This window comes from Psammomys obesus, unplaced genomic scaffold (genome assembly GCF_907164565.1).
Source record: "Psammomys obesus unplaced genomic scaffold, mPsaObe1.curated_primary_1811, whole genome shotgun sequence".
In the NCBI taxonomy this organism is placed as follows: Eukaryota; Metazoa; Chordata; class Mammalia; order Rodentia; family Muridae; genus Psammomys; species Psammomys obesus.
The window spans coordinates 1,109,632-1,133,034 of NW_026596149.1; the positions used below are offsets into that span (position 1 = coordinate 1,109,632).

Genomic DNA, 23,403 nt, shown 5'->3' on the forward strand with positions numbered 1-23,403 from the left:
ATGAAGATTTAGTTGTCAGTTCTTCCATCAAGAGTTTATATTTACTACATTGATTTTTCCAACAGGTCCTTTAAGCACGTGTCTAGCCTGAAAGGAATCAAGGTTAGTATTTAATCTTTTACAGATATCAAATAAATGGTTAATGTTTTATTTACCTTAGTTTATTTTAACCCTTCAAAGAAGAGTGTATTTTTTCTCTTTTGTATATTTTGTATTTGAATGATGTCACTTTTTAGTCCTCACCCACTGCATTTGAAAAATATGAGTTAATAAATATTATTGATTTCTAAACATTTTCAAGTATATAATGCTGTATAAGCATTGAGCGGATTTTTCTCATTACCAGCTCAAGGCCCAAATCAAACTGCCCAACAATTTTTCTGTATTTTCTTTTATGTTTTGTTTTCTCTCCTCAAAATTATTAGCTTGTACCTTTTTCTACCTGCTGCTTGTAGCCACATTTGTACTGTCTACTTAACCCTTTCTGGTACTTCACTGAAAAATGAGAAATAACAGGAATATCCTTATTTAGTGTCCCCAGAAATAGCTGTGGCTGCATTTGTACCCATAGTTCTTTTCTTGCTTGCTTTTGCCTTAAAGTCTTTATACTTGGAACATGGCCCTGCCAGCAGCTGTCAAGCATCCAGAATTCCATGCTGGGCATCAGCTCTCACTTTCCTGAGCCCCGCCCTCTTCTGCAGTCAGCGTTCCCTGTGCTCATTCACCATCATGCAGTCATGGCCTAACTTTGCTAAACAGAAAGCTTCTGGGATCCACATTTCTCTCTACTATTCCTGTTTTATACGTTTTAGTAAATCTTGAAAAACATGTACATGGTTTCTCCTCCTCAGTTCACACATATGAGAATGATGAGTGTGCCAAGGTTGCGAGTTACACACAGCTCCACAGCTAGTGGTTAGTGCGGTTTTTAACTTAATGCAACCTTTCGGGAATAATTACACAATTCCCATCCCAGTGGGAAGTACCTCTGCACGCTGCTTCTACTTCATCATCTCGTCCTTCATCTTTTAAGAGTACAGTTGAGTCTCTTTTGATGGGTCTTCTACACTGTTAGCATTTTGGGATGCCTTAAAGCTAATTTTAACCCCTGTTTCTGTACACCGATTTCCTTATTGATTAACTCAAAGTCCTCAGAGAGTCTGAACTGCCAGCTTTGTCTTCCTCACAGAACAGCAACTGCTGATGTCTTCATGCAGGTGTTTACCAAGAAGCTGTAGGTTCACATGGCCCTTGATTACCCTTAGATTGGTTTATCCCTTCTCTCCATCTCATTAATTCCACATCTCATTTGCTCAAGACAAACTCTAGAACTTTGCCCTGTTTTTTTTTCTATTTCACTCTCTGCACTATCAGATTGATTACTCTGTCTTTACACCATTGCCTGTTTTATTCCTCCTCTTTACATAGACAGTAGTCCTATCTTCTCTCGTCACTCATCCTTTCATACCTGTTCCTCTAGAAACCATTTTCCCTGTAACCGTAGTCTTATGAATCACTTTCAGGCTCCCCTTCCCTTCCTACCTCAGACAGAAGACCAGTACTACAACCTTTCCCTAGCTCTTGCACTCCCATTGACAGTAAATTATTAAAATGGTGAACATTTGTTCTCCCTCTCTGACCTTTTGTCTGGCTCCTTCACTGTTAAGAGACACTGCTGTGGTACCAATCTCCAGTTTAGCATTCAGAGTTCAGTCTCACCGTGCTTATTCTCCAGAAGCACAGATCACAAATGGATCATTTCCTCAGTTTTGTCACTTAGGTTTTGCTTCATTTTGTCTTAAAACGAGATCTCTCTGTGTAGGAGAGGCTGGCTTTTAACTCACTCTGTAGCCCTCGCTGGTCCTAAACGTAGATGGGGCACTCATTCATTATTTGTACACCTTGAGATCCTTCCATTGCAGCCTCCTGAGTCTTGAGGTTTCAGGGCTACCACTACACCTGGCTTCTTGTTTTTGTGTGCACCCTCACCCCCATTACCGTTTTCAGCTAGAATGAGAGTCCATGAGACTCCCTGTTCTGTAATACCTTTTGGAAAACAATGGAAGCCAATTCACCTTTCAAAAAATAAAAGATTAGAAGAACTTTCTGTGGTGTTTTACTTAGAACTTTAATATGACATTTTGCCAATGCCAGTTTCACGTGTGTGAGTATTTATAAAAGAAAAGCGGACATTTTACTGTTTTCTTGGCCCTTTCTGTAGATCACAGACAGCCAGAAGTCATCTGAAGATTCTGGGTCCAGAAAGGATTCTTCCTCTGAGGTCTTCAGTGATGCTGCCAAAGAAGGGTGGCTCCAGTTCCGACCTCTTGTCACCGATAAGGGCAAGGTAATGCATTTTCTCAGCTTATGTGGCATCAGAAATGCAGACCTAATAAGAAAAGCTCCTACATGTGCGAGATTGTGAAGCTTCGCAGGTGAAGAATCTGATCAGTGGGGTAGTTTCTTGCATTTCCTCATGAATGCCAACTACATGTGGAATATACCTTACAGTGTGCCAGTGTAAACAGAAAGACAGTATCTAGGGAAGAGTCCCGCTTCTCTTATTTACCAGGGTTGGCTATCGTAGAGGCTTAGAAGTCACTAAATAACAATTCTCCTCATTACTCATCCAGAAATATTTAGCCTGGTTCTTTTCAATTTCCTTTTTAATTTTTATTTCATTTTATTTTTACAAACACTAAATTATATAATTGAGTATAATAGTATCAACATGTGCTTCATTAAGTAGAATCCAACACAATAAAATCTTTGCCTAAAAATATTTTAGTGTTCCCAAAGAATGTAAACTTATAAACATACTAGGGTCAGATGGAAGAGGAAGAGGACCTCCCCTATCATTGGACTGGGGGAGGAACATAGGAGAAGAAGAGGGAGGGAGGGTAGGATTGGGAGGAGATGGGAGAGGGAGCTACAGCTGGGATACAAAATGAATAAACTGTAATTGATAAAAATAAAATAAACTTGTAAACATACTTGGATAGAAACTCTCCTGCTTTACCCTGCTCATGACTTTGGTGACATCATTTCTTGTCAGTACCTGTTGTTTGGGGAACACTCCTTCTGGGGTACTAATTATGTCCCCTTTCTAAAACTTGATCTTTACTTGTATTATGGGGTAGGGGGTGGGTTTTTTGGTTGTTTTTTTTTTCAGGAGATAGAGCTCAGAAGGAGAGTACTTGCCTAATACAAGGAGAAAAAGAATAGTCATGGACTTCTTTCTTTGGTTTTGTTGTTGTTTGTCTGTTTTGTTTTGTTTTGTTTTGTTTTGTTTTGTTTTGTTGAGACAGGGTTTAATTGTGTCACTCTGACTGTCCTAGAGCTCACTTTATAGACCAGCCTGGCCTCAAATTCCCAAGGATCCACCTGTTTTCTGCTGGGATCAAACACACTACTGTCTGGCTTAGGTTTTTTTTTTTTTTTTTTTTTTCTTTTGTGAAAATTTCTTTATTCCTTTTAAAAATATTTTTTACTACTGCTATTGTTACTGCTACTATTGTTTTTAAAAACAAAAAAGCAAACAGTACTAATTGCCACTTTTAATGCATTTCTGAGCATGTATTTTGTTGGATTTTGATGTTCATTTTTGTCTTCCCATCTGTAGTTCATATTTCACTGTTTTTAGTGTTGCAGATACATTTCCTAATTGGTGTATATGTGACATTTAAAAAAAAAAACACTGCATTTAAAAATTTCATTTTTGATTTACGTACTTAGTTGGGGTCTCACTGTGTAGCCTGGAACTTGCTAAGTAGACAAGGCTGTCCTTACATGCAGAACCTCTGCCACCTATGTAGTGGGATTAAAGACACAAATCCCCATGGCTAGCTACATTTTTAAGTTTATCTGCGTGTGTTGTGTGTTCATCCATGTGCCATGGCAAGCACATGGAGGTCAGAACACAGCATGTGGGAGTTGGTCCTCTGGTACTGTGTGGGTCTCTGGCATTGAACTCTATTAGGCTTGGCACTTTTACCCACTGAGCCATTGATATTTTTTTTATCCTTTCTCTGTTCATGTGTATTCAAGTAAATGAGAAACCTGTTGTACCATGTACATAAGTATGCATGTGAAACATGTTACTTCATCCTCATCCTGTTAGAGAGTTCTAGTCATACTGCATATTCATGACCATGAATCAATTACTGTTTTCTAGCGAGTTGGTGGCAGTATTCGGCCATGGAAACAGATGTATGTTGTACTTCGGGGCCATTCGCTTTACTTGTACAAAGACAGAAGAGAGCAAACAACACCATCAGAGGAGGAGCAGCCCATCAGTGTCAATGCCTGCCTGATAGACATCTCATACAGTGAGACCAAGAGGAGGAATGTGTTTCGACTCACCACATCCGACTGTGAATGCCTGTTCCAGGCGGAAGACAGAGATGATATGTTAGCATGGATCAAGACCATCCAGGAAAGTAGCAATCTAAATGAAGAGGTATGATTTTCCAGAGGGTGTGGGTGAAATTTGACACTCTCCTTAGGCTGATTAAAAGCATTGGATAGATTTAAGATAATCTATTTTCAGTCACTAAAAAGGAAAATTTAAGTATACCTGCATTATTTTTACTTACTGATTATTATTACTTATCACTAATCAAGAAAAAGAGGATATTCATATTCTTCCTGTATTTTAAGACACAACAAACCACAGACAGGAACCCCATGGTGTCTTCCTGATCATTAGTATTGTGCCTGGCATCTGTGAGGAGGGTCAGACACCTTCCCTGGATACCAAAATTGGTGGGTGCTTAAGCTGCTTAGCTTTGGCTAGGACCTGCAGGAGCCTTTCTGACCAAATTACAAGCCTGTCTTTGACATTGAAATTAGTATTGTTGTGGGCTAGGCTACAGTAAAAACATTGACCAAAACATGTTGCTATATAAAAGCAAAGATGTGATGTTTTGTTTTGTTTTGATGGAGTTCTACAGGCAAAATATAACATACCCTAGTGGACTCATGAGCTTCTAAGGAACCGTGTGCTATGAAAAATGTTACAGCTTTTTTTTTTTTTTAATAAGGACTAATGCTTTACACTCTTGAGATGCTTTTGTTCTGTAGCTGCTCAGAGCAAAGTGCCAGCTGAATTGTAGGTAAAGAAGCCAAAAGTAGATTCAACCTAAAAACTTATTAGGGTTTTTAATTAGCATATAAAGTAGTAAGATACATTATAGCAGTTCATGTGTACTCTGTCTTTGTTGATCCTTCTCCTTCACCCCCTTTCCTCCTGGTCCCCTTCATCCTGTGGGTAGCTTGCATTCTATTTTCATCTTACATGTATTTTGCTGCCTCCTTATTTTTTTCTTCCCTCTTCGTTTTCCATACTCTTTGTTTTCATGATCCTTTTTCTGATTCCATGACCTATACCCATGCACACATAAAAATTAAGATTTCTGCCCTGCTTATGAAAGAAAACATGTGCAATTTGTCTTCCTAAGCCTAGGCAAGGTAATGGTGAAAGCATAGAAGAGATTTTCTCCACATGGTGTAAGACCTGGGGTCTCACAGCTCAGGAGTTCAAGATCGTGCCCTTCCCAGAAACTCCCCCAGACCAAGACTCGTTGCAGAAGCAAGAGGTTTATTAACCATTGTGCAATGGGGTCACCCCTGCCAGTCAGCAAAGAGTGGCACCGGGAGACAAAGGCCTTTAGGTTTTTAAAAGAAAAATTGCGGGAGATTTGAAGTTGCAGTCTTGGCAATTTAGGATTGGATGAGGAAGCTATAAAGTAAGATAATTGGTTAGTCTTAGGTGCTCAAGCTTGGCCAGTCCTGCCAAGTGTGGATGCAGCTGCAATTGAAGGTGGGGGTGGTTAGCTCATCCTTGAAGATTAGGGGCTGCAGACTTTTGGCTGGAGGTCAAAAGCTACTCAGAAGAAGTCTAGGTTTGTTGCTAAGAAATGCTATCTCAAAGACAGGAGTTTTTCTTTTTGCTGAGTGAAGGTCGTTGCTTGCTTGCCTTTTTTTCTATCTGTCCTCATAGATAGGGTCACATTTTTCCATTCTCTGGAAAGGTACTAAGAGGCTTTAGCTTAACCTGAACCTAAAACTCAAAACTATAGGCCTTAGAAGACATACAGGTTACAAAGTTAGTCTAACCCTTTCAGTGGTCACACTGGGAAGAGACACAGAGAGGTCCAGTGGGTTACCAAGGTCCATCATCGGAAATCCCACATGAGGTTTCAATTTAAATAGAGAGCAGAAAGGCATGCATAACTAAGCAGTCCTGGTCAGGGGGGAGTCCTACCCATCCTCACTGTGGCTCAGGTTTGACAAGCTACAAAACTGAGTGAAATCTCTTTCTGGGAGACAAATCCCCTCTTACTGACACTATGCATGATGTCAGCCATTCCTTCTTTCAGCATGAGATTACTGGGAAAAGGCCAACTTCTTGAGAACCATTGTTTCAATAATTTGATAGCCAAAAAGAGCAGTCTTTTTAAGTATTTTCATTCCCGTGTGGCTAGATGTATTTCATTACACTCAGAATAAGACATACTTTTTTTTAAATGTTTGTAGACACATACCAGTGTATAATTGCAATTGCTACAGATAGAGTTATTCTTGTTTGCTCAGCTCTAGGTTCGACTTTAGGCACAGGTTCTTAATGATCTGACTACCAGTTTATTGCCCCTGATTCTGGTGGATTTTTCCATCTTTGATTCAATGGTATTATTGAATGCTGATCTTTTACCCCTGGCATTAGAGAAGTTGTACTCCCAGTCATGCATTTCATGCAGCTCATCAATTCAGTGCGCACTGAATTCCTATTCCTTAAGACCTACCTTAGGTGTTGCATACATACAGGAAATCCATAGCAGAGTCACTTGCAGGGGCTGAAGGCACTTGGACTGCCTGCCACCGGGTGATGGCACCACTGAGAATAAGTCACTGCATTTGTATTATCAATGTAGTACAGTCGCAAGCCTCACACCCACGGGTCACCTTCTGCCCCTGATTGTCTAATAACATACTTTCCAATGTCACTCTGCTCACTCTGTAGGACACTGGAGTTACCAACAGAGATCTAATTAGTCGAAGAATCAAAGAATATAACAGTCTGATGAGGTGAGAATTCCACCATGCTTATGTGGGTCATATTTAGGTGTCAAATGTACAATTGTTAAGATATATCTATTTCTTTCAGCAGCAAAACAGAACAGTTGCCAAAAACACCTCGTCAGAGTCTTAGCATCAGGCAGACTTTGCTTGGTGCTAAATCAGAGCCAAAGACTCAAAGCCCACATTCTCCAAAGGAGGAGTCAGAGAGGAAGCTGCTCAGTAAAGGTAACTATCAGGGGGTGTGTTCTTGCTTTACTATGCTATTGTTATCAATAGACCCACTGTCGGGTCAGCTAGCTCAACGCTCACTGCTGACATGGTACAAGTTCATTGGGCATTTTCCCTTAAGGCGAGGCCCAAGGCATCTGCTTCTGTAATCAAGAGAAAGGAAAGGAGAACACACAGTCACATAAAGGCATCATTACAGATGTGAATGGCCAGATGTGTCACTGTAAGACAAAGGTGGTGCTTCCCTGCCACTTACAAAGAGGACTCACTGGTTCTGCCTTCTTTCTGAAAGAGTGAAGAAATAGAACTGTATCTGACACATTATATGGAAGGATTGGAGGCATGATAGAGTAGGAAGAGGGTAATTGTAATGAACGTAGACTGGATTATAAGACTGCAGTTAATTAGGCATTGATGAATTAAAAGTCTTGTTGCCATTTTTTTTATAACATCATCTTACTTTCAATGACAATCAAAAGATGATACCAGTCCCCCAAAAGACAAAGGCACTTGGAGAAGAGGCATTCCAAGCATCGTGAGGAAGACATTTGAGAAAAAGCCGGCTGCTACAGGGACCTTCGGAGTTAGGCTGGATGACTGCCCACCTGCCCACACCAACCGGGTAGGAGAGCCCGACCACCTGAACTTAAGTCAGTGGCTATCATCACAGGGCCTAAGTGTGCAGCCCTTCAGATAAAGAGGCTGCCTCCTCATCTAATAAACACTTTCCTCCTTTAGGATGACTGCTCAGGTGGCTGAGTAATTTTTATCTTTAAGCTTTTTATCTGACTTATTAACTCCTAACTAGAGGAGTGATTTAATCAGAAATGGCCAGTAGGAATTCATTTCCAAACTTTTATATTGTGTTAAATAAAATGCTCATTTCTTATTTTGCAGTATATTCCACTGATCGTTGACATATGTTGCAAATTAGTTGAAGAAAGGGGTCTTGAGTATACAGGTATTTACCGAGTGCCTGGCAACAATGCAGCCATTTCGAGCATGCAGGAAGAACTCAACAAGGGGATGGCTGACATTGATACACAAGACGACGTGAGTTCGTTGCTGTTTGAATAACTGATCCACTTTTTCCTTTTGTAATGTTGACCACAAAAATACTGTATTTCTGTTTTGCCTATCCAGAAATGGCGAGATTTGAATGTGATAAGCAGTTTACTAAAATCCTTCTTCAGAAAGCTCCCTGAGCCTCTCTTTACAAATGGTGAGTTAGCTCCCACAGACCATCCTAGAGGAAAAGCCTAGTTTGTGCTGGAAACCAGGGCATAATAAATCAAACCAAAAAAAAAAAAAAAAGAGGGATGAAGAAAATGGCATTCAACTCAAGTATAAATTAAAAGGAAAGCATAATTAAGAACTGGTTTTGATCATTTAGAGTCCTTTCATAAATTTTAATAAAAATCATATGCAAAATGTTGATACACTTCAAAGTAAATGAAAATATATATATAAGATCTGTATTGGCCTATATTTGTCATCAAGCTAATAATAATGTTGTTACTGTTTCAGTCAGATTCTTTGGATATGAGGTATGGTTAAAAGATCCCAATACTAGATGCTATTGAGGTAGGATAATGGACAGGCTGAATGACAGCCAGCCTGGAGCTTCAAAGAAGTCCACTGAGAGAAGTCTCCTCTGATTATCAGAAAAGCTTGGAGATCATTAAGAACCATTGCTAGCATGTACATTTCAGAGATCTAAAATTCTGAGATACATGAAAATCATGTACATTTTTAAGTCATGGTTTAGAATTAAGCCTTGAAGGAAAGGACAGTGCAGTTTGCTTAAGCAGTTAACCTTGCTCTCGTGTTTTCATGGGTGCCAGACAAATACACCGACTTCATCGAGGCCAATCGCAAGGAAGACCCAGGAGACCGGCTGCGGACGCTAAAGAGACTAGTAGGTAGTACTTTTTACTTGGGGAGGTATAATTCAAATGCAGCATTTAAATCCATCCTGAAAATAATATGTTCCAGATTCACGATCTGCCTGAACATCATTTCGAGACACTTAAGTTTCTTTCGGCTCATCTTAAGACAGTGGCAGAAAACTCAGAAAAAAATAAGGTACGTAAAGTATAGCATTGAAGTGCACCCTTGGTGGCCGAGGCTTGAGGGTTGGCCTTCATTGCTCTGTACTAAGTACTGCAAGGAAGATGTTTATTTCACAGAAGCCTAAGGGCACATCAGGCTGGGCTGGCCAGGTCCTTCTGAAGGTCACTCCAGAGCAAAGGCTCCTCAAACAGCAGTTGTCACCATGGTGAAGGGGAATTTCCTTTAGAAATGTTTCATTTTATAGTCATCCAGCAAGAAAAATGTAAGAGTCAGAATTTTCTTTTTGTTTTCAATTTTCTGTCACTAGTTTGAATAGGTGGCATATGTGTGTAATAAACCAGCCAAAGGGTTTACCAGATGATATATGCTGAGGCATTTTCTTTAGTCTCCTAGTGGACAGGGATGATGTCTTTCTTCCTTTTAATACCATGTTACCACATAGCCACAAATTTAGCTCTTTAAGTAATATCAAATATTGTTTATATTCAGGTTTTCTTGATAGATTTTTTAAAGGTTTTTACAGTTATTTCTGTAAATATCTAGATAAGACCCACACATTGTATTTCATTGGTCTTAATTTCTCATCCTTTTGCTTAGTCAGTGAATGACCGTTACCTGAGTCCATTGTATCAAGAGTTTTGCAAATGATTCTTCTTCTTACTCAGGTTATTCACTCAAGTTCTGTAATGATCATGCTGGGTGTTGGAGGGAAAAACAATTAAAGAGAAAGCTAATGAGTATTACTACCACTCCTTTTCTAAGACGGCTTCTTGCCTGAGAGAGGCAGAGCTCAGTGGTACAACGTTGGCTTATGAGCATATAACCATCAACCCGTCCCTGCAGATGGAGAAGACTACAACATTGCCTCAGTACCTTCCAGGTGCTCATTGTCTTTAATTGAAAGAGTTGTGAAAAGTTAAGAAGGGAAAAGAAAAAGACCAAACCAAAAGTAGCTGTGTACTGACCTGTCTCCGAAAGTTTGTACAGTAAGCCAAAGTTTTTGCAATATTGCCCCTGAACAATGGCGTGTCATTCACCGGTTTTGCTGGATACTAGTGTTCATATATTTGTTTAGAGACAAGGTCTGTGTAGTGTGGCTGGCCTCAAACTCAGAGATCCTGTCTATTTTCTGAGTGCTGGGATTAAAAGCATGAGCTACTACACCTGCCTCCGTTTTTTGTTTTTCAGAAATCTGTTTTGTCCTAAAATTTTACTTAGTATGGCTTTTTTTGAAAAAGGATCTCAAGTAGCTCAAGCTGGACTTGAACTCAACCATGGAGCCTATGTGTCCTTAAATGCCGTATCTTCTTGCCTTCTCCTTCCAAGTACTAGAGCCACAGGCATAGGAGTTTTTTACTGGATTAATACATGGTCTTGAATACAATATGCTACAAAATGTATTTTCCCAAATTTTTTAACCTCATTCTTAAATACAGAATTCAAACAATTACCAGAACAAGCAAGCAAACTGTAGCCCAAGAGTCATCTTATATGTAAAAGCTAAAAACTACTCCTACAAGAAAAATGTCTCTAAACATCAACATTAATGTATCTCATTAAAGACAAGTGAACCATATACAAGAATCTACTGAATACTTGAAATAAAGTATTTGATATGGTGGACTTTTGGGCACTCCGACTGGCACAGGGTTGGGGGAAAAATGACTGCCTACATCAGAAGGAGACACAAACATGCTGGTGCCATTTTTCCAAATGTAATATTTTTATTCTAATAAGTCAGTATTCTAGGAAGATCTGAATTTTAATGAGAATGTTTTTCTGCACTGAGCATGGTTAAAAGATGAGTGACCGCTTGACTTAGAAGAGGAAAGGCAATAGGCTCCATGTGGTCACTTGTACACACATGCCTGTGCTTCACAGGTAATCTACTGAGGGTCCTCAATGATGGAGTTATTTCAGTACGAATTTAAGGGGTGTGTGTGTGTGTGTGTGTTAGTACCCTAGTGGGTTCTTAAGATTGGTTAAAGTTATTTAACACTTTAATCACACCTTAAGCTCAATGTAATATAGAAGAAAACAGGATCCATGCCCATTAAAGTTATAATTAAATAAGAAATTCAGAATGAATGTAAGAACTGATAAGATTGTCATGCTAAGAACACAGCAAGGCTAAGCCCAGAACTACAGGAGATTTGGATGAGGTAAAAGTTAATTTGAAAAGGTGTTTTCAGACTTGTATTCCTCTGTTAATGATTTTGATGTGTGACATGAGAAGAATCGGAACCTTGCATGTATCTCCAAGTCCTTTGTCCCTGCCTGCTAGTTCCCAAGGGACAGAGTTCCTTATTCTTAAATTTCACTTTTTTTTCCCCCACCTAATTCATCTTTGTTAACTAAGAATGGATGGTTGACTTGATTCAAAACTAGTCAGAGCTTTCTTGGAAAAGTACAAATGGCAATTAGGCACTGTCAATTATCATCCGAGGATTTGCTCATGAGAATACTATACAGGAAGAATTTACTTCTCTTACATCTATTCTTTGTATTTTTTTATCAAAAAAAGAACTTTCCAGAATTTCAGCACCAAAATGCTAAACCTGAAGTGGAGATTTAATCTAATTTCTCACTTTCATCCTTTCTTTCAGATGGAACCAAGAAACCTAGCGATCGTTTTTGGTCCCACTCTAGTGAGAACATCAGAAGACAACATGACCCACATGGTCACGCACATGCCTGACCAGTACAAGATCGTGGAGACACTCATCCAGCATGTAAGTGCACACTGCATCTCTCCTGAAAGGTCACTGTCCTCACAGCTGACAACTGGTAGGACAAAAGTTGCTTCTACATTTTCCCCTAAGGCATTCCCCTTATTACTGTGCTCTTTCCCAAGATAGAAGTACTTTAAAGGGTTATTTAACTATCCTCACTTTTTCTATCTTAAATTTTAGCATGACTGGTTTTTCACAGAAGAGGGCGCTGAAGAGCCTCTCGTAAGTATTGTCAGCGTGTGCTCAGCTATTCTCATGCGGGACACAGGCTCCTTCTTGAAGCTACGACAGTCTTGATCTTCTGCTTTGTGTGCTATTGTCAGCTTTGCACCGGAAGCAGGTCTCTAGCTCGTCAGTTGCTGATCTGATAATGATCTGATATGGTGCCTACTTTACCATTGGTGACGTCTAACCAATACAAAATTAAACTTATGCTCCATATAATAATGTATCTTTTACTAAATGTTGTTTGAGTTTTAAAGAGAGTTGTCTTTGAAGAGATGATGAAGAGATCTTTGTTTGTTAACCATAGACAGCAGTGCAGGAGGAGAACACAGTAGACTCCCAGCCAGTACCAAACATAGATCACTTACTCACCAACATTGGAAGAACAGGCGTGCTCCCTGGAGATGTGTCAGGTAACTCTTGCATGGGCAGTACTGACCTAGCTTACTTAACCCTCTATAAAGTGAAATAGTGAACAACCCTCAGTAACCATCCTCTGCATTCTTTTCTTTGTCTTCTCCTTTTTCCTTTCTACTAATAAAAGCCGCGGTCTGCCTTTTCTGATTGACCTCACTTACCTTCCAGCAGCTATAACACCATTGACAGTGCATGGAGTTGTGGTGTTTGTCAGAATGGGAAGATGAGAGCAGTGAGCATGCACACCACTGTTTTTTTAAATTTTCTTTTAATTCACAGTTTCCATGTAATAGTCATCACAAGGTAAAACAGATTCGTGCTGTGTGGTTGCTGTGACGGCAGAAAGTGTGGCTAGACTGAATGCGTAGTTCTGATTGTGACTGGTTCTGTGAGAGCAGCAAGCTGTATATGCTGAGCAGCTGCTCTCAGTCCAGCATGTCATCTGTCACTAGAGACAGTGCAGTCAAAGTCACTCTCTTGACCTTGATTTTCTTCTTTCTACTACTGCCATCCTAAAGCTTGTTTAAGGGTTAGTATTTAATAGGCTCTGGATGAAAAATCTCCTGCCAAACTGTTGCACTAATCTGGCATGCTATTTCACACAATGTTCTCCCTTTGTCTCTAGTTCTTGTTTTAGCCCTAAAGGGTTTTTTCAGCACTTACTGACACAGGCAAATCTATACTGATGTTGCACAGGCGAAGTGGGAGGAGTCTATCACACGGTAATGTCACTAGTGGATTCTGTGATGTCCCTGATGGACAGCTGGAACTGTAGGAAGAAGGAGGACTGCTGTCCACACTGTAGCTGCCTTGTCTGCAGAAACCCCCGGTTCTTGTAAATGCGAACATAGCTGATCTGTGGTGTAAAGTCTCTCTTAAGAATATTGTAAACAGATCACTACTACTCTCTTAAAAGTTTTTCTGCTGTCTCTTGTTATTTCTGAAGCAGACCCTGAGGAGAAATAGCATGGTATGGTCCACTGGTTCTTAAAGTCATAAAGCATTTAGCCATGTGTTAAAAGGGGCGTGGCACGGGGCCCAGCTCATTAATTTTGAAAATCATTTTCCTAAAAGTTCAAAGACAAAATTCTAAAATTGATATTTATTCTTCATAGCGCTGGCCCCTTCCTACCCTCTTTGTAATTGTATAATCTGAGTTTTTGCCAGACAGCAAAATTATGCTCTCCATTTCTCCATTTCCATAATAGCATTTGTTAATAGATACTCACAAACCTGGTAGCTATCTAACCTAACTAACCAAAAGGATCCCTGACTGCACGGATGTGAAACTGGGGTCAAGTACAAAGATTAGCATCATCTAAAGAAACCAAAAATGACCTGGAAGCAAGGCCAGTTAAGGCCTCCGTCGCATCCCTTCGCATCTGGGATATGCTTATACAAATTCCAATGTGACAGTCTGACAAAAATCAACACGTACACCACTTGAGTGTTTCAGTTTGTAGCTAGGGCAGCAGACAGTCTAGAAAGTTCTGTATTGTGTATCAGTTTCAGATACAAGATGTGGAACATAATTTTTAAAGGTCTTTCAAGCTTCCTTATTGCTAGATGTACTATTTAGAAACCCAACAGTAGTGTTTCTGTTTCTGTTTAGCACAGGGCTCCTTTGCCATCCCTATCATTGAGCTGGTTCTGCCTACAATTCACAGCATCCTTTCATGGCAGTGGCTTTCTGTGGTGCAGCTTGCATCTTTGTGAGCTCTGACTATCCACTGTGTTCTATTGTTTTGAGTTTTGCTTTCACATTTTGTTCTGTGCCTGTCCTCTTCATAAGTTTTGCATTGTTTGTAGAAAGCAGTGAAATGTGGCTCCTACTAACCACTTTTTATTTACTTCCCACAGATTCAGCCACTAGTGACTCAACCAAGTCTAAGGTAGGTTGTTTTATACAGTTTGACAGCACTGCATGGTAGCTTTTCATCGGAGCTTACTTTTATCAGTAACATACAAGTGTATCCATCCTGGAGCCAGAACAGTAAAGCCCAGTATCTGGAGAAGTGAATTTGGAGTGGAAGGCTGGAAAATAAAAGATTGTGAGTTGGAAGAGTATAATTGTGGGAAGAGTTTAACATGATGCAGACAGCAGTGGCTTATTTACATTGTCAAATTTGGGAAAAAGAAGCTACATATGAGCTGGAATAATGGCATGGGCCTGAGGCAGGCGGATAGCCAGTTTCAAGCCGGGCATTGCTACATGGTGAGACTCTGTCTCAAAACACATATAAAATACAAATTTAAACGCAAATTTAAAAAGAGCCTTCCAAACGGCTAGTCACGGCGCCCGCCTGTCATCTTAGCACTCAGGAGGCACTGGCAGGTGGATCTCTGTGAGTTTGAGGCCAGCCTGGTCTACAGAGTTAGCTCTAGGACAGCCAGGGCTACACAGAGAAACTCTGTCTTGAAAAACCAAAAAAAGAAAATAAAAAGTCTTCCAGAACAAATGGGACTCAATGAGTTATTAAAAAAAGAAAAAAAAAAGACAGTTATGGGTATATCTATGAGGTATGCGGGATAAATTTTAAAAAGGATCTCCATGCATGGAAACGTTGCTAGAATGATAGCTCCCAAGGCCTTAAAAAAAAAGATTTTTACAATCATTTATGTGTGTAGGGTGGTACGTGTGCCTTCATGCTATAGTGCACATGTAGAGGTCGAGGACAGTGTCCTGGGTCATTTCTCTCTACCATGTCATAGGGATTGCGCTCAGGTGGGTGATTTTATCTACGGAGTCACCTCTTAGGATGTCCTTTTATTGCTATAACAAGTGCCATGACCAAAACTGACTTAGGGGAGGAGTGTTTATCTCACCCTATACTTTCAGGTCACAGTCCATCATTGAGGGTTGTCAGGGCAGGAACAGGAAGCACAAAAGAACGTCGCTTGCAGGGTCACTCCAGGGCTCATGCTTAGCTGGCTTTTTTTTTACAGCCAGGGCCACCTGCCTCAGGTTGGTGGTGTCGTGATGTCTGAGCCCTCGCAACCCAGCAATCACAGTTTCCACACATGCGCAACCCCTCAGCTGAGATTTCTTCAGGCAACTCTGCGCTCTGTGAGGTTCACAGCTAAAGCTAATTAATTAGCAGATTTGCAAATTAAAAAGCTGGGGCTTTTTGTTCACTTAAACATATAACCTACAAGCTTTTTACCCTAAGCTCATTGGCTGGCAAATGTTTATACACACACACAAAGTTGCCTAGTTAGTCATAGTCCTGATGACAGTACCCTAAGTAGTGTTGTGTCCGTCTCCCATGAAGAAGGACATTCTCCTACATAATCACACTCTCGTCATCCTAGCCAGGATACCAACGTGAGCAAGATACACTATTTTATAATGTAGTTTTTATGTGTATTTTTTCAATTACCCAGATACATTTTTAACCCGAAACCCTACTGCCCACCCACACTGAGGAGTAATCAGGAATCACTGCTTCCATTCAATTGTCATGTCTCCTTAGTCTTTGTAGATCTGGAACACCTTCCAGACCTTGTTTGTTTGTTTGTTTGAAACGGGGTCTCACTGTGTAGCCCAAGCTAGCCTGGGACGCATCATCTGGCCTCAGCTTCCCATCTGAGGGAAAACTGGCTTTGAAACCAGAAAGACGTGCTTGGAATTCCTTCACTAGCCGTGCACCCTTCCCTAGTGCTCATCTCACACAGTTCGTGCTACACACTAGGTGTACAGCCTTCGTGTCACTCATGTCACACACGCGGGATGTTACTATCCTGTAACGTATCTAACCATTTCCGACAGTTAGAAAAGCAGTCATGTTCCCCGACTGTGTGAGTTAGAGAACTGTAAGGATGATATAAGTAGGTGCTTCTTCCATGAACAACAAAATTGAGCTGTAAAAAGTGTGCTCATCCCTGCTCTGTGTACTGCAGAGCAGGCTGGAGACGAGCCCAGTTTCCTGCCCAGGCAGCTTCAGCCATGGTCCCTGCAGCGTAAAAGAGGAAGCACCAGCTGGTTTAGAAACGGTGATGATGCCTGACAGCACAGTTACAGCAGCAACCTTTCGGGGACCTGAGCTTAGCAGTTAGCCTATTGAAGATTGCTTTTTGTAATAGAGAAAGAGATTTTCCTTTTTTCTTTCTTTCTTTATTATTTTTTATATTAGTTACAGTTTATTTACCTTGTATCCCAACTGCAGCCCCCTCCCTCATCCCCTCATAATCCCACCCTCCCTCCCTCATCTTCTTCCTGCCCCTCTCTAAGTCCACTGATGGGGGAGGTCCTCCTCCCCATCTGATCCTAGCTTATCAGATCTCTTCAGGGCTGGCTACAATGTCCTCTTCTGTGGCCTAGCAAGGCTGCTCCTTCCTTCGGGGGGTGGGGATCAAAGAGCCAGTCATTGAGTTCATGTCTGAGACAGTCCCTGTTCCCCTAACTAGGGAACCTACTTGGATACTGAGCTGCGATGGGCTATATCTGGGCAGGGGTTCTAGGTTATATCCGTTCATAGTCCTTGGTTGGAGAAACAGTCTCAGGAAAGACCCCTGGGCCCAGATATATTTGGTCCTTGTGGAGCTCCTGTCCTCTCCAGGTCGTACTAACTCCTCCTTCTTTCATATGATTCCCTGCACTCTGCCCAAGGTTTGGTTATGAGTCGCAGCATCTGTTTTGATACACTGCTACGTAGAGTCTTTCAGGGGTCCTCTGTGGTAGGCTCCTGTCCTATTTCCAGTGTCCATCCCATTTGTCTTTGTAAGTGAGGATGGATCATCTTACCCCGGGTCCTCTCTCTTGTTTATCTTCTTTAGGTGCACAGATTTTAGTATGTTTATCCTATCTTAGAGTTCTAGTACCCACTTAGGAGTGAGTATATACCATGTGTGTCTTTCTGCTTCTGGGACACCTCACTCGAAAGATGTTTTCTAATCTATGACTCCACATGCCTTCTGCTTGATTCTCTTTACTCAAAATTGTGTTCTAAAACAAGGACTTATTCACCTGCCCACTGCCCACTCACTTAGCAGACAGACATTGTGAACACACTGTCATTAAGAACTTCCAGTCGATAGCAAATGACTCCTACAGAGACTATACCACAGTGGTTTGTGGCAAGGATTTACAGCCTCTTGAGTAACCTTACATCATTTGAACTCTCCATTTTTGCTATTACATGAGATGAATGAAATCTTTACTAACCTGATTTCCCAGGGCAAATCCCTGAAGATCCAGTCTTGGTGAGGTAATGGAGTGCCAGACTCCCTTTAGCTGAATGAGTGTCCCAGGCACTCATACCATGTGTTGACCACAATTAGAAAACTGAATTCAGTCAAACAGTCCTAGTCATGTCAGAATAGTAAACTAGCTCAGAATGGTGTTTACCTCCTTTTTCCCTTTGGAATGTCTGAGGCAGGATCTCGTATAGTTGGGTAGCTTAGAACTTGCCCTTTTCCTGGCAGCCTCAGGAGTAGTGTGATTACAGGTGTGCACTACCACGCCTGGCAGAATACTGCTTATTTCTTCTGCTTATAGACCAGATAAAGGAAATGGGACTAGTTGAGCACTGTAGATATGGAGAAAACCAATAGGGACACATAAGAATTGGGAAACCTCAATATCCCTAAGCATGGAGAGCCATTTCTTGAGAGATGGCTCTATCATGATGGCGAGAAATGGGACTCATGGCCCAATGAGAAGCTGGCATTGATAACAAGTTCAGAGGGGAATATTAAAAAATATGCTGTGCTGTGGTTGCATCTGGAGCTTTGGTAGACTTGAGTTCTTTAAGGACTATCTGGGGACAAGCCAGCTCCAGACAGTGTTCATAGCCTTATTTTTCTGCTTGTTTCCTAGGGCTCTTGGGGATCGGGGAAGGATCAGTATAGCAGGGAACTGCTTGTATCCTCCATCTTCGCAGCTGCTAGCCGCAAGAGGAAAAAACCAAAAGAGAAAGCCCAGCCCAGTAGCTCCGAAGACGAGTTGGACAGTGTGTTTTTTAAGAAGGAGAATATGGAACAGAGTCACAGTGAGGTTAAAGAAGAATCCAAAAGAGAAAAGGAGGCACCAGGCAGAAAGCAGAGGGTTGTCATGGCCAAAGAAAGCAACACCAAGAAAGACACGGGTACAGCGAAGGAGAAGATGCCATCTGAAGAACCATCCCCACCACACAGCGTCAAGCGCAACAGGTCACCAACACTCAGCTACCACCTAGCCATGCTGAAGGAGAGCCCCAGATCATTTGTGACACAGAAGCCCCACTGCGAAGAGACAGGGTCCGACTCAGGCACCCTGCTTAGCACGTCTTCCCAGGCTTCACTGGCAAGGGCCTGGACTAAAAAATCCACCAGTCCAGAAAGCAAGCACAGTGAGTTTTTGACCCATGCCAGCACCATCACTTCGGATTATTCTACTACATCATCCGCTACCTACTTGACCAGCTTAGACTCCAGCCGCCTGAGCCCTGAGGTGCAGTCAGTGGCTGAGAGCAAGGGGGATGAGGCTGATGATGAGAGAAGTGAGCTGGTGAGTGAAGGGCGGCCGGTGGAGACGGACAGCGAGAGTGAGCTCCCGGTGTTCCCCACCGCCCTGACTTCAGACCGCCTGTTCCGCGGGAAGGTACAGGAGGTTGCCAGGGTGAGCCGCAGGAACTCGGAAGGCAGTGAAGCCAGCTGCACTGAGGGAAGCCTCACACCAAGTTTAGAGAGCCGCAGGCAGCAGTTCAGCTCCCACAGGCTGATTGAATGCGACACGCTGTCCAGGAAGAAGTCTGCACGCTTCAAGTCAGACAGTGGGAGCCCCGGAGACGCCAGGACTGAGAAAGAAACGCCTGCCTTGGCCAAGGTGTTTGACGTCATGAAGAAAGGCAAGTCGACAGGGAGCCTCCTGACACCCAGCAGAAGTGAATCCGAAAAGCAGGAGGCCACGTGGAAAACAAAAATAGCAGATCGTTTAAAACTGAGACCCAGGGCACCCGCAGACGACATGTTCGGAGTTGGGAATCAAAAACCCACTGCTGAGACAGCAAAACGGAAAAACATCAAACGCAGGCACACGCTTGGAGGCCACAGAGATGCTACTGAAATCAGCGTCCTGAGTTTCTGGAAAGCGCATGAGCAGGGTGTGGATAAAGAGCCTGAACTTTCAGCTGTGAATCGGTTAAAACCCAAATGTTCAGCCCAGGACCTCTCCATCTCAGACTGGCTCGCCAGGGAGCGCATCCGCACCAGCGCCTCAGACCTGAGCCGAGGCGAAGGCCACGAACCCCAGGCAGAGAGCCCCTGCGCGCTGGGAACACTCACCAGCACCCATATACCGCTGCCTAAGCAGCCTGAAGCCAGGGGTGCTGCCAGCACCTTGGCTCCAACCAGTGGGACCCCTCTTTCCATACCATCACAGTCATCTGACCAAGTAAACGGAGAAAGCTTCCAGAACATGAGCCAAAATGCTAGTTCTGCCGCCAACATCCATCCTCACAAACTGTCCGAAAGCCCCGGCCCTGAAGCAGAGCCTCCTTCCCACCTTTAAGCCGCTCTATCCCCTCTAGCAAGAAAAAGCTACTGTTCCACAGTCCAGTGACTCTGTAAATATTCTTCTTGTACCAGAGTTGTTATTATGCAGCCTTGGTTTGGGCTGGATTCACCATTTTGCACTGTGGAATAGTTTTCCAGTGCATTACTACAGCCAGAAGAACACACACATTTAAAAGCATATCAGATAGTTGTATACAAATAGGCAGTGTGTTTGTTGCAACTCACTACACAGTGTATTCTCCAAATTACTGAAGAAAATTGCAGGCCCATGCAGCAAAATTGTTCTTTTGGTTCCTCACTAACAAAAGTGCCTCATGATAAAAGTACATTTGATTTTTAGGGTGCCATATTGTTGAAATTAGATAACTTAAATTGCATAAATGAATGCGTTTTATCAGTAACAAATTCCATTACATTTACCAGTTTTAACACAGGTGGGTACAGAACTTCCATTCTTTAGTCATTCCAGGTGGATCTGAGTTTTCTATTCAAACTTTTAATACAGTTTTTGAGTTTTGTGTGACTTGAATTTTTAATCTTTCTGTAAAATACGTAATAACTTAAATGAACATATTCTATGTGTATCTTTTCTTCAGATACCAGATTTGATATAAGTGTTGTAACATAGGTGTGTAGATAGTGGATCCTGGATGGAACTGGCTTTTACTGAGAAGAACATAATTCTGCATGAGGACTTAAATCAAGCCTGTGTCATGCCTGTGTGCATACCCAATTAAACACTGGAAATAAAATTGTTTTGGTGAACTTCGCACTGCTGGGAGTTTACTCTGGGTTAAAGTATTACGCATTATGTAACCTTTTTAAAACTAGCCTCTGTGTTTGCACAGTCGCTGTACGTTTCCTCTGTGTGCCTGTGGCGAGGAGTGATCTTGGGAATGCTTACAGAAGCCAGACTTGTGGGCAGAGGCAGGACTTAGTAACTGTAGCTTCAGAAGTTTACGTTGCTCGCCTGTTCTTGAGGATTAAGGAAATATAGGCTGGTGGGGGGAGGGCTAAGTAAAGGCTCATGGAGGATACTAAGTGAAGGCTTTTGAGTTCTTCAGAGTTCTTCCAGGAGTACACTTCCCAGATATGTAGCGTGTTAGACTGTGTCACTTCTGAGTTAGCTCCTCATATAAACAGTGACAACAGCATGTCCCAGCATGGCATGCTGTAAATAATCTTATATAAAACCTGTGTGACATAGGATTCCATGGCCTCACAGGTTATTGGAGCCAGAGCGTCTCAGAGCTGCCATACCGGAAACACTTTTCTTTATTCATGCTGGCAGAATACCAGTGCACATATAATAAATAAAGCTAAATAAATTTTTAAAAATCTCCTGCATCACAAAATAAAATTCCTGTATCTACACAAATAAATAAATAAATATTCAACATTATCACAGGGAATACCTTCCCTTTACAAAAGAAGAAAGGAAGCAGTTTATAACAGAATACATACTCTGGATGCAAGTGATTTCACACAGCCACATTACAGACACTGTTCAGGCAGGTGCAGTCTCAGACAATGCAGTGGAGGCCATGCCATGAGTAGCCATCAGTAATGTCATTTTCTTACTGTGTTTTTTTGTTTTGTTTTTTTTTTTTTTGTTGTTGTTGTTGTTGTTTTTTTGGTTGGTTTCTGGGTTTTGTTGTTTGTTTTGATGCAGGGTTTCTCTGTGTAGTCCTGGCTGTCCTAGACTCACTCTGTAGTCCAGGCTAGCCTCGAACTCACAAAGATCCGCCTGCCTCTGCCTCACCAAGTGCTGGGATTAAAGGCCTGTGCCAACGCACCTGGCTTGCTTTCTCACTCTGTAGCTCTGGCTGTCTAGGAACTTTCTATGTAAATGAGGCTGCTATGGACCTCTCAGAGATCCATCCAACTCTCAAGTGCTGAGACTAAGTATGTTTGTCACCATGCCAAGCTGGATGTTATGCTATCAGTAAAAGTCTGAAGAAAACATACTTTTTGTATAGTTTACACAGAAAAAGTAAATGTCATTCATTGGTTTATTGAGACAGGTTTTCTCTTTGTAGCCATGGGCAAATATTCTCACTCCATCTTCAGTCTTTGCTGAACATTCCATGTACCCAAAGTGACAATCCTGTTTACCACATCTCTGCCTTCTTCAGGTTTTACTGGCTCCTTCATTTTTGCTAACTCCCATCTTGTGTGCTCATCATTCTGAAGATCCTTCTTGTTCACAACCAGGATGATGGGCACATTTGGATAGAAATGCTTAACTAATGGAGTACACTTTTCTGGGATGTTTTCTAAACTATCAGGGCTGTCAATGGACAAACGTCAGTATAACGTCAGTGTCTAGATAAGAGAGAGGCCTCAAGCAATCATAATCTTACTGTCCAGCTGTGTCCCACAAAGCCAACTCTGCCTGCTTTCCATCCATTTCAGTGTCTGCCACATAGTTGTCAAACACTGTGGGCATATACACCTCTGAAATTGGTCCTTACTGAAGACTATGAGCAAGCAGGTCTTAACCACAAGCTCCATCACCACCAATGACCAGTTTCTTCCTGGTGGCAGCCATCACTTACAAAGGTGCTGAAAACACACAGCTTCTGACAGTGGTTGTACAAGTACCTGGAACTTCTCAAATGCAAGGCTCAAGGCGATGACTCTGAGGACAGCTCACTAAGGCCCTAAATTCTTTATGGTAGAATATGTAGTTTGCATTTTCCTAATTCTTGGCCATTGGTTGGGGTTAGTGGCCAGTCAAAAGTAAGTATTGTACTGTGTTTGAAAGACATTGCACTCTTCATTTACAGCAGCAGACATGGTCACTGAGCAAGGCTGCTGCCATGATGGTGACTGTCTCCCATTCTTTGCTGTAGGAGGCACATGAAATCCTTTGTCACAGTGTGTGCTATTGATGCTGGTACAGCCATGTCAAGGACTGTAATGTGCCTCCTCCCCATGAGGCTGCAGAGCCTTCTCCAGGTGGCTCTAAGGGATGGTAGAGCCACCCTTGGGTCTGAGTGTGTATGTAAACAGTGTGTATGTAAACAGTGTGCAGAAAATGACCACTAAAAGTTGCTCAAGTATACAACAAAGACATTTGCTCAACCATGTTTGTAGCAGTTTTATTTGTAATAGCCAGAACCTGGAAACAACCCACCAACGGAGGACTAGA

The 23,403-nt window shown here is 41.9% G+C and overlaps 1 protein-coding gene and 1 pseudogene across 7 annotated transcripts in view; one reads left to right on the top strand and one right to left on the bottom strand.

Moving 5' to 3' along the window:
* Arhgap21 (Rho GTPase activating protein 21) overlaps positions 1-21,014 on the top strand; it is a 131,600-nt gene extending 110,586 nt beyond the window's left edge. For 5 of the 7 annotated variants that reach the window (XM_055593878.1, XM_055593874.1, XM_055593880.1 and 2 more), the window contains 15 exons: positions 66-102; positions 2,222-2,347; positions 4,175-4,459; positions 7,022-7,086; positions 7,166-7,305; positions 7,788-7,930; positions 8,206-8,361; positions 8,452-8,530; positions 9,153-9,226; positions 9,304-9,393; positions 11,988-12,113; positions 12,294-12,335; positions 12,646-12,751; positions 14,616-14,647; positions 18,574-21,014. In XM_055593878.1, coding sequence (XP_055449853.1) covers positions 66-102; positions 2,222-2,347; positions 4,175-4,459; positions 7,022-7,086; positions 7,166-7,305; positions 7,788-7,930; positions 8,206-8,361; positions 8,452-8,530; positions 9,153-9,226; positions 9,304-9,393; positions 11,988-12,113; positions 12,294-12,335; positions 12,646-12,751; positions 14,616-14,647; positions 18,574-20,244 — 3,172 coding nt within the window. In that variant the 3' untranslated portion in view covers positions 20,245-21,014. The remainder of the gene's footprint in view (positions 1-65; positions 103-2,221; positions 2,348-4,174; positions 4,460-7,021; positions 7,087-7,165; positions 7,306-7,787; positions 7,931-8,205; positions 8,362-8,451; positions 8,531-9,152; positions 9,227-9,303; positions 9,394-11,987; positions 12,114-12,293; positions 12,336-12,645; positions 12,752-14,615; positions 14,648-18,573) is intronic. The other 2 variants (XM_055593879.1, XM_055593881.1) reach the window with 1 other exon arrangement.
* Positions 21,015-22,191: 1,177 nt separating this feature from the next.
* On the bottom strand, positions 22,192-22,800 carry LOC129666573 (transforming protein RhoA-like; annotated as a pseudogene).
* Between the last annotated feature and the right edge of the window lie 603 nt (positions 22,801-23,403).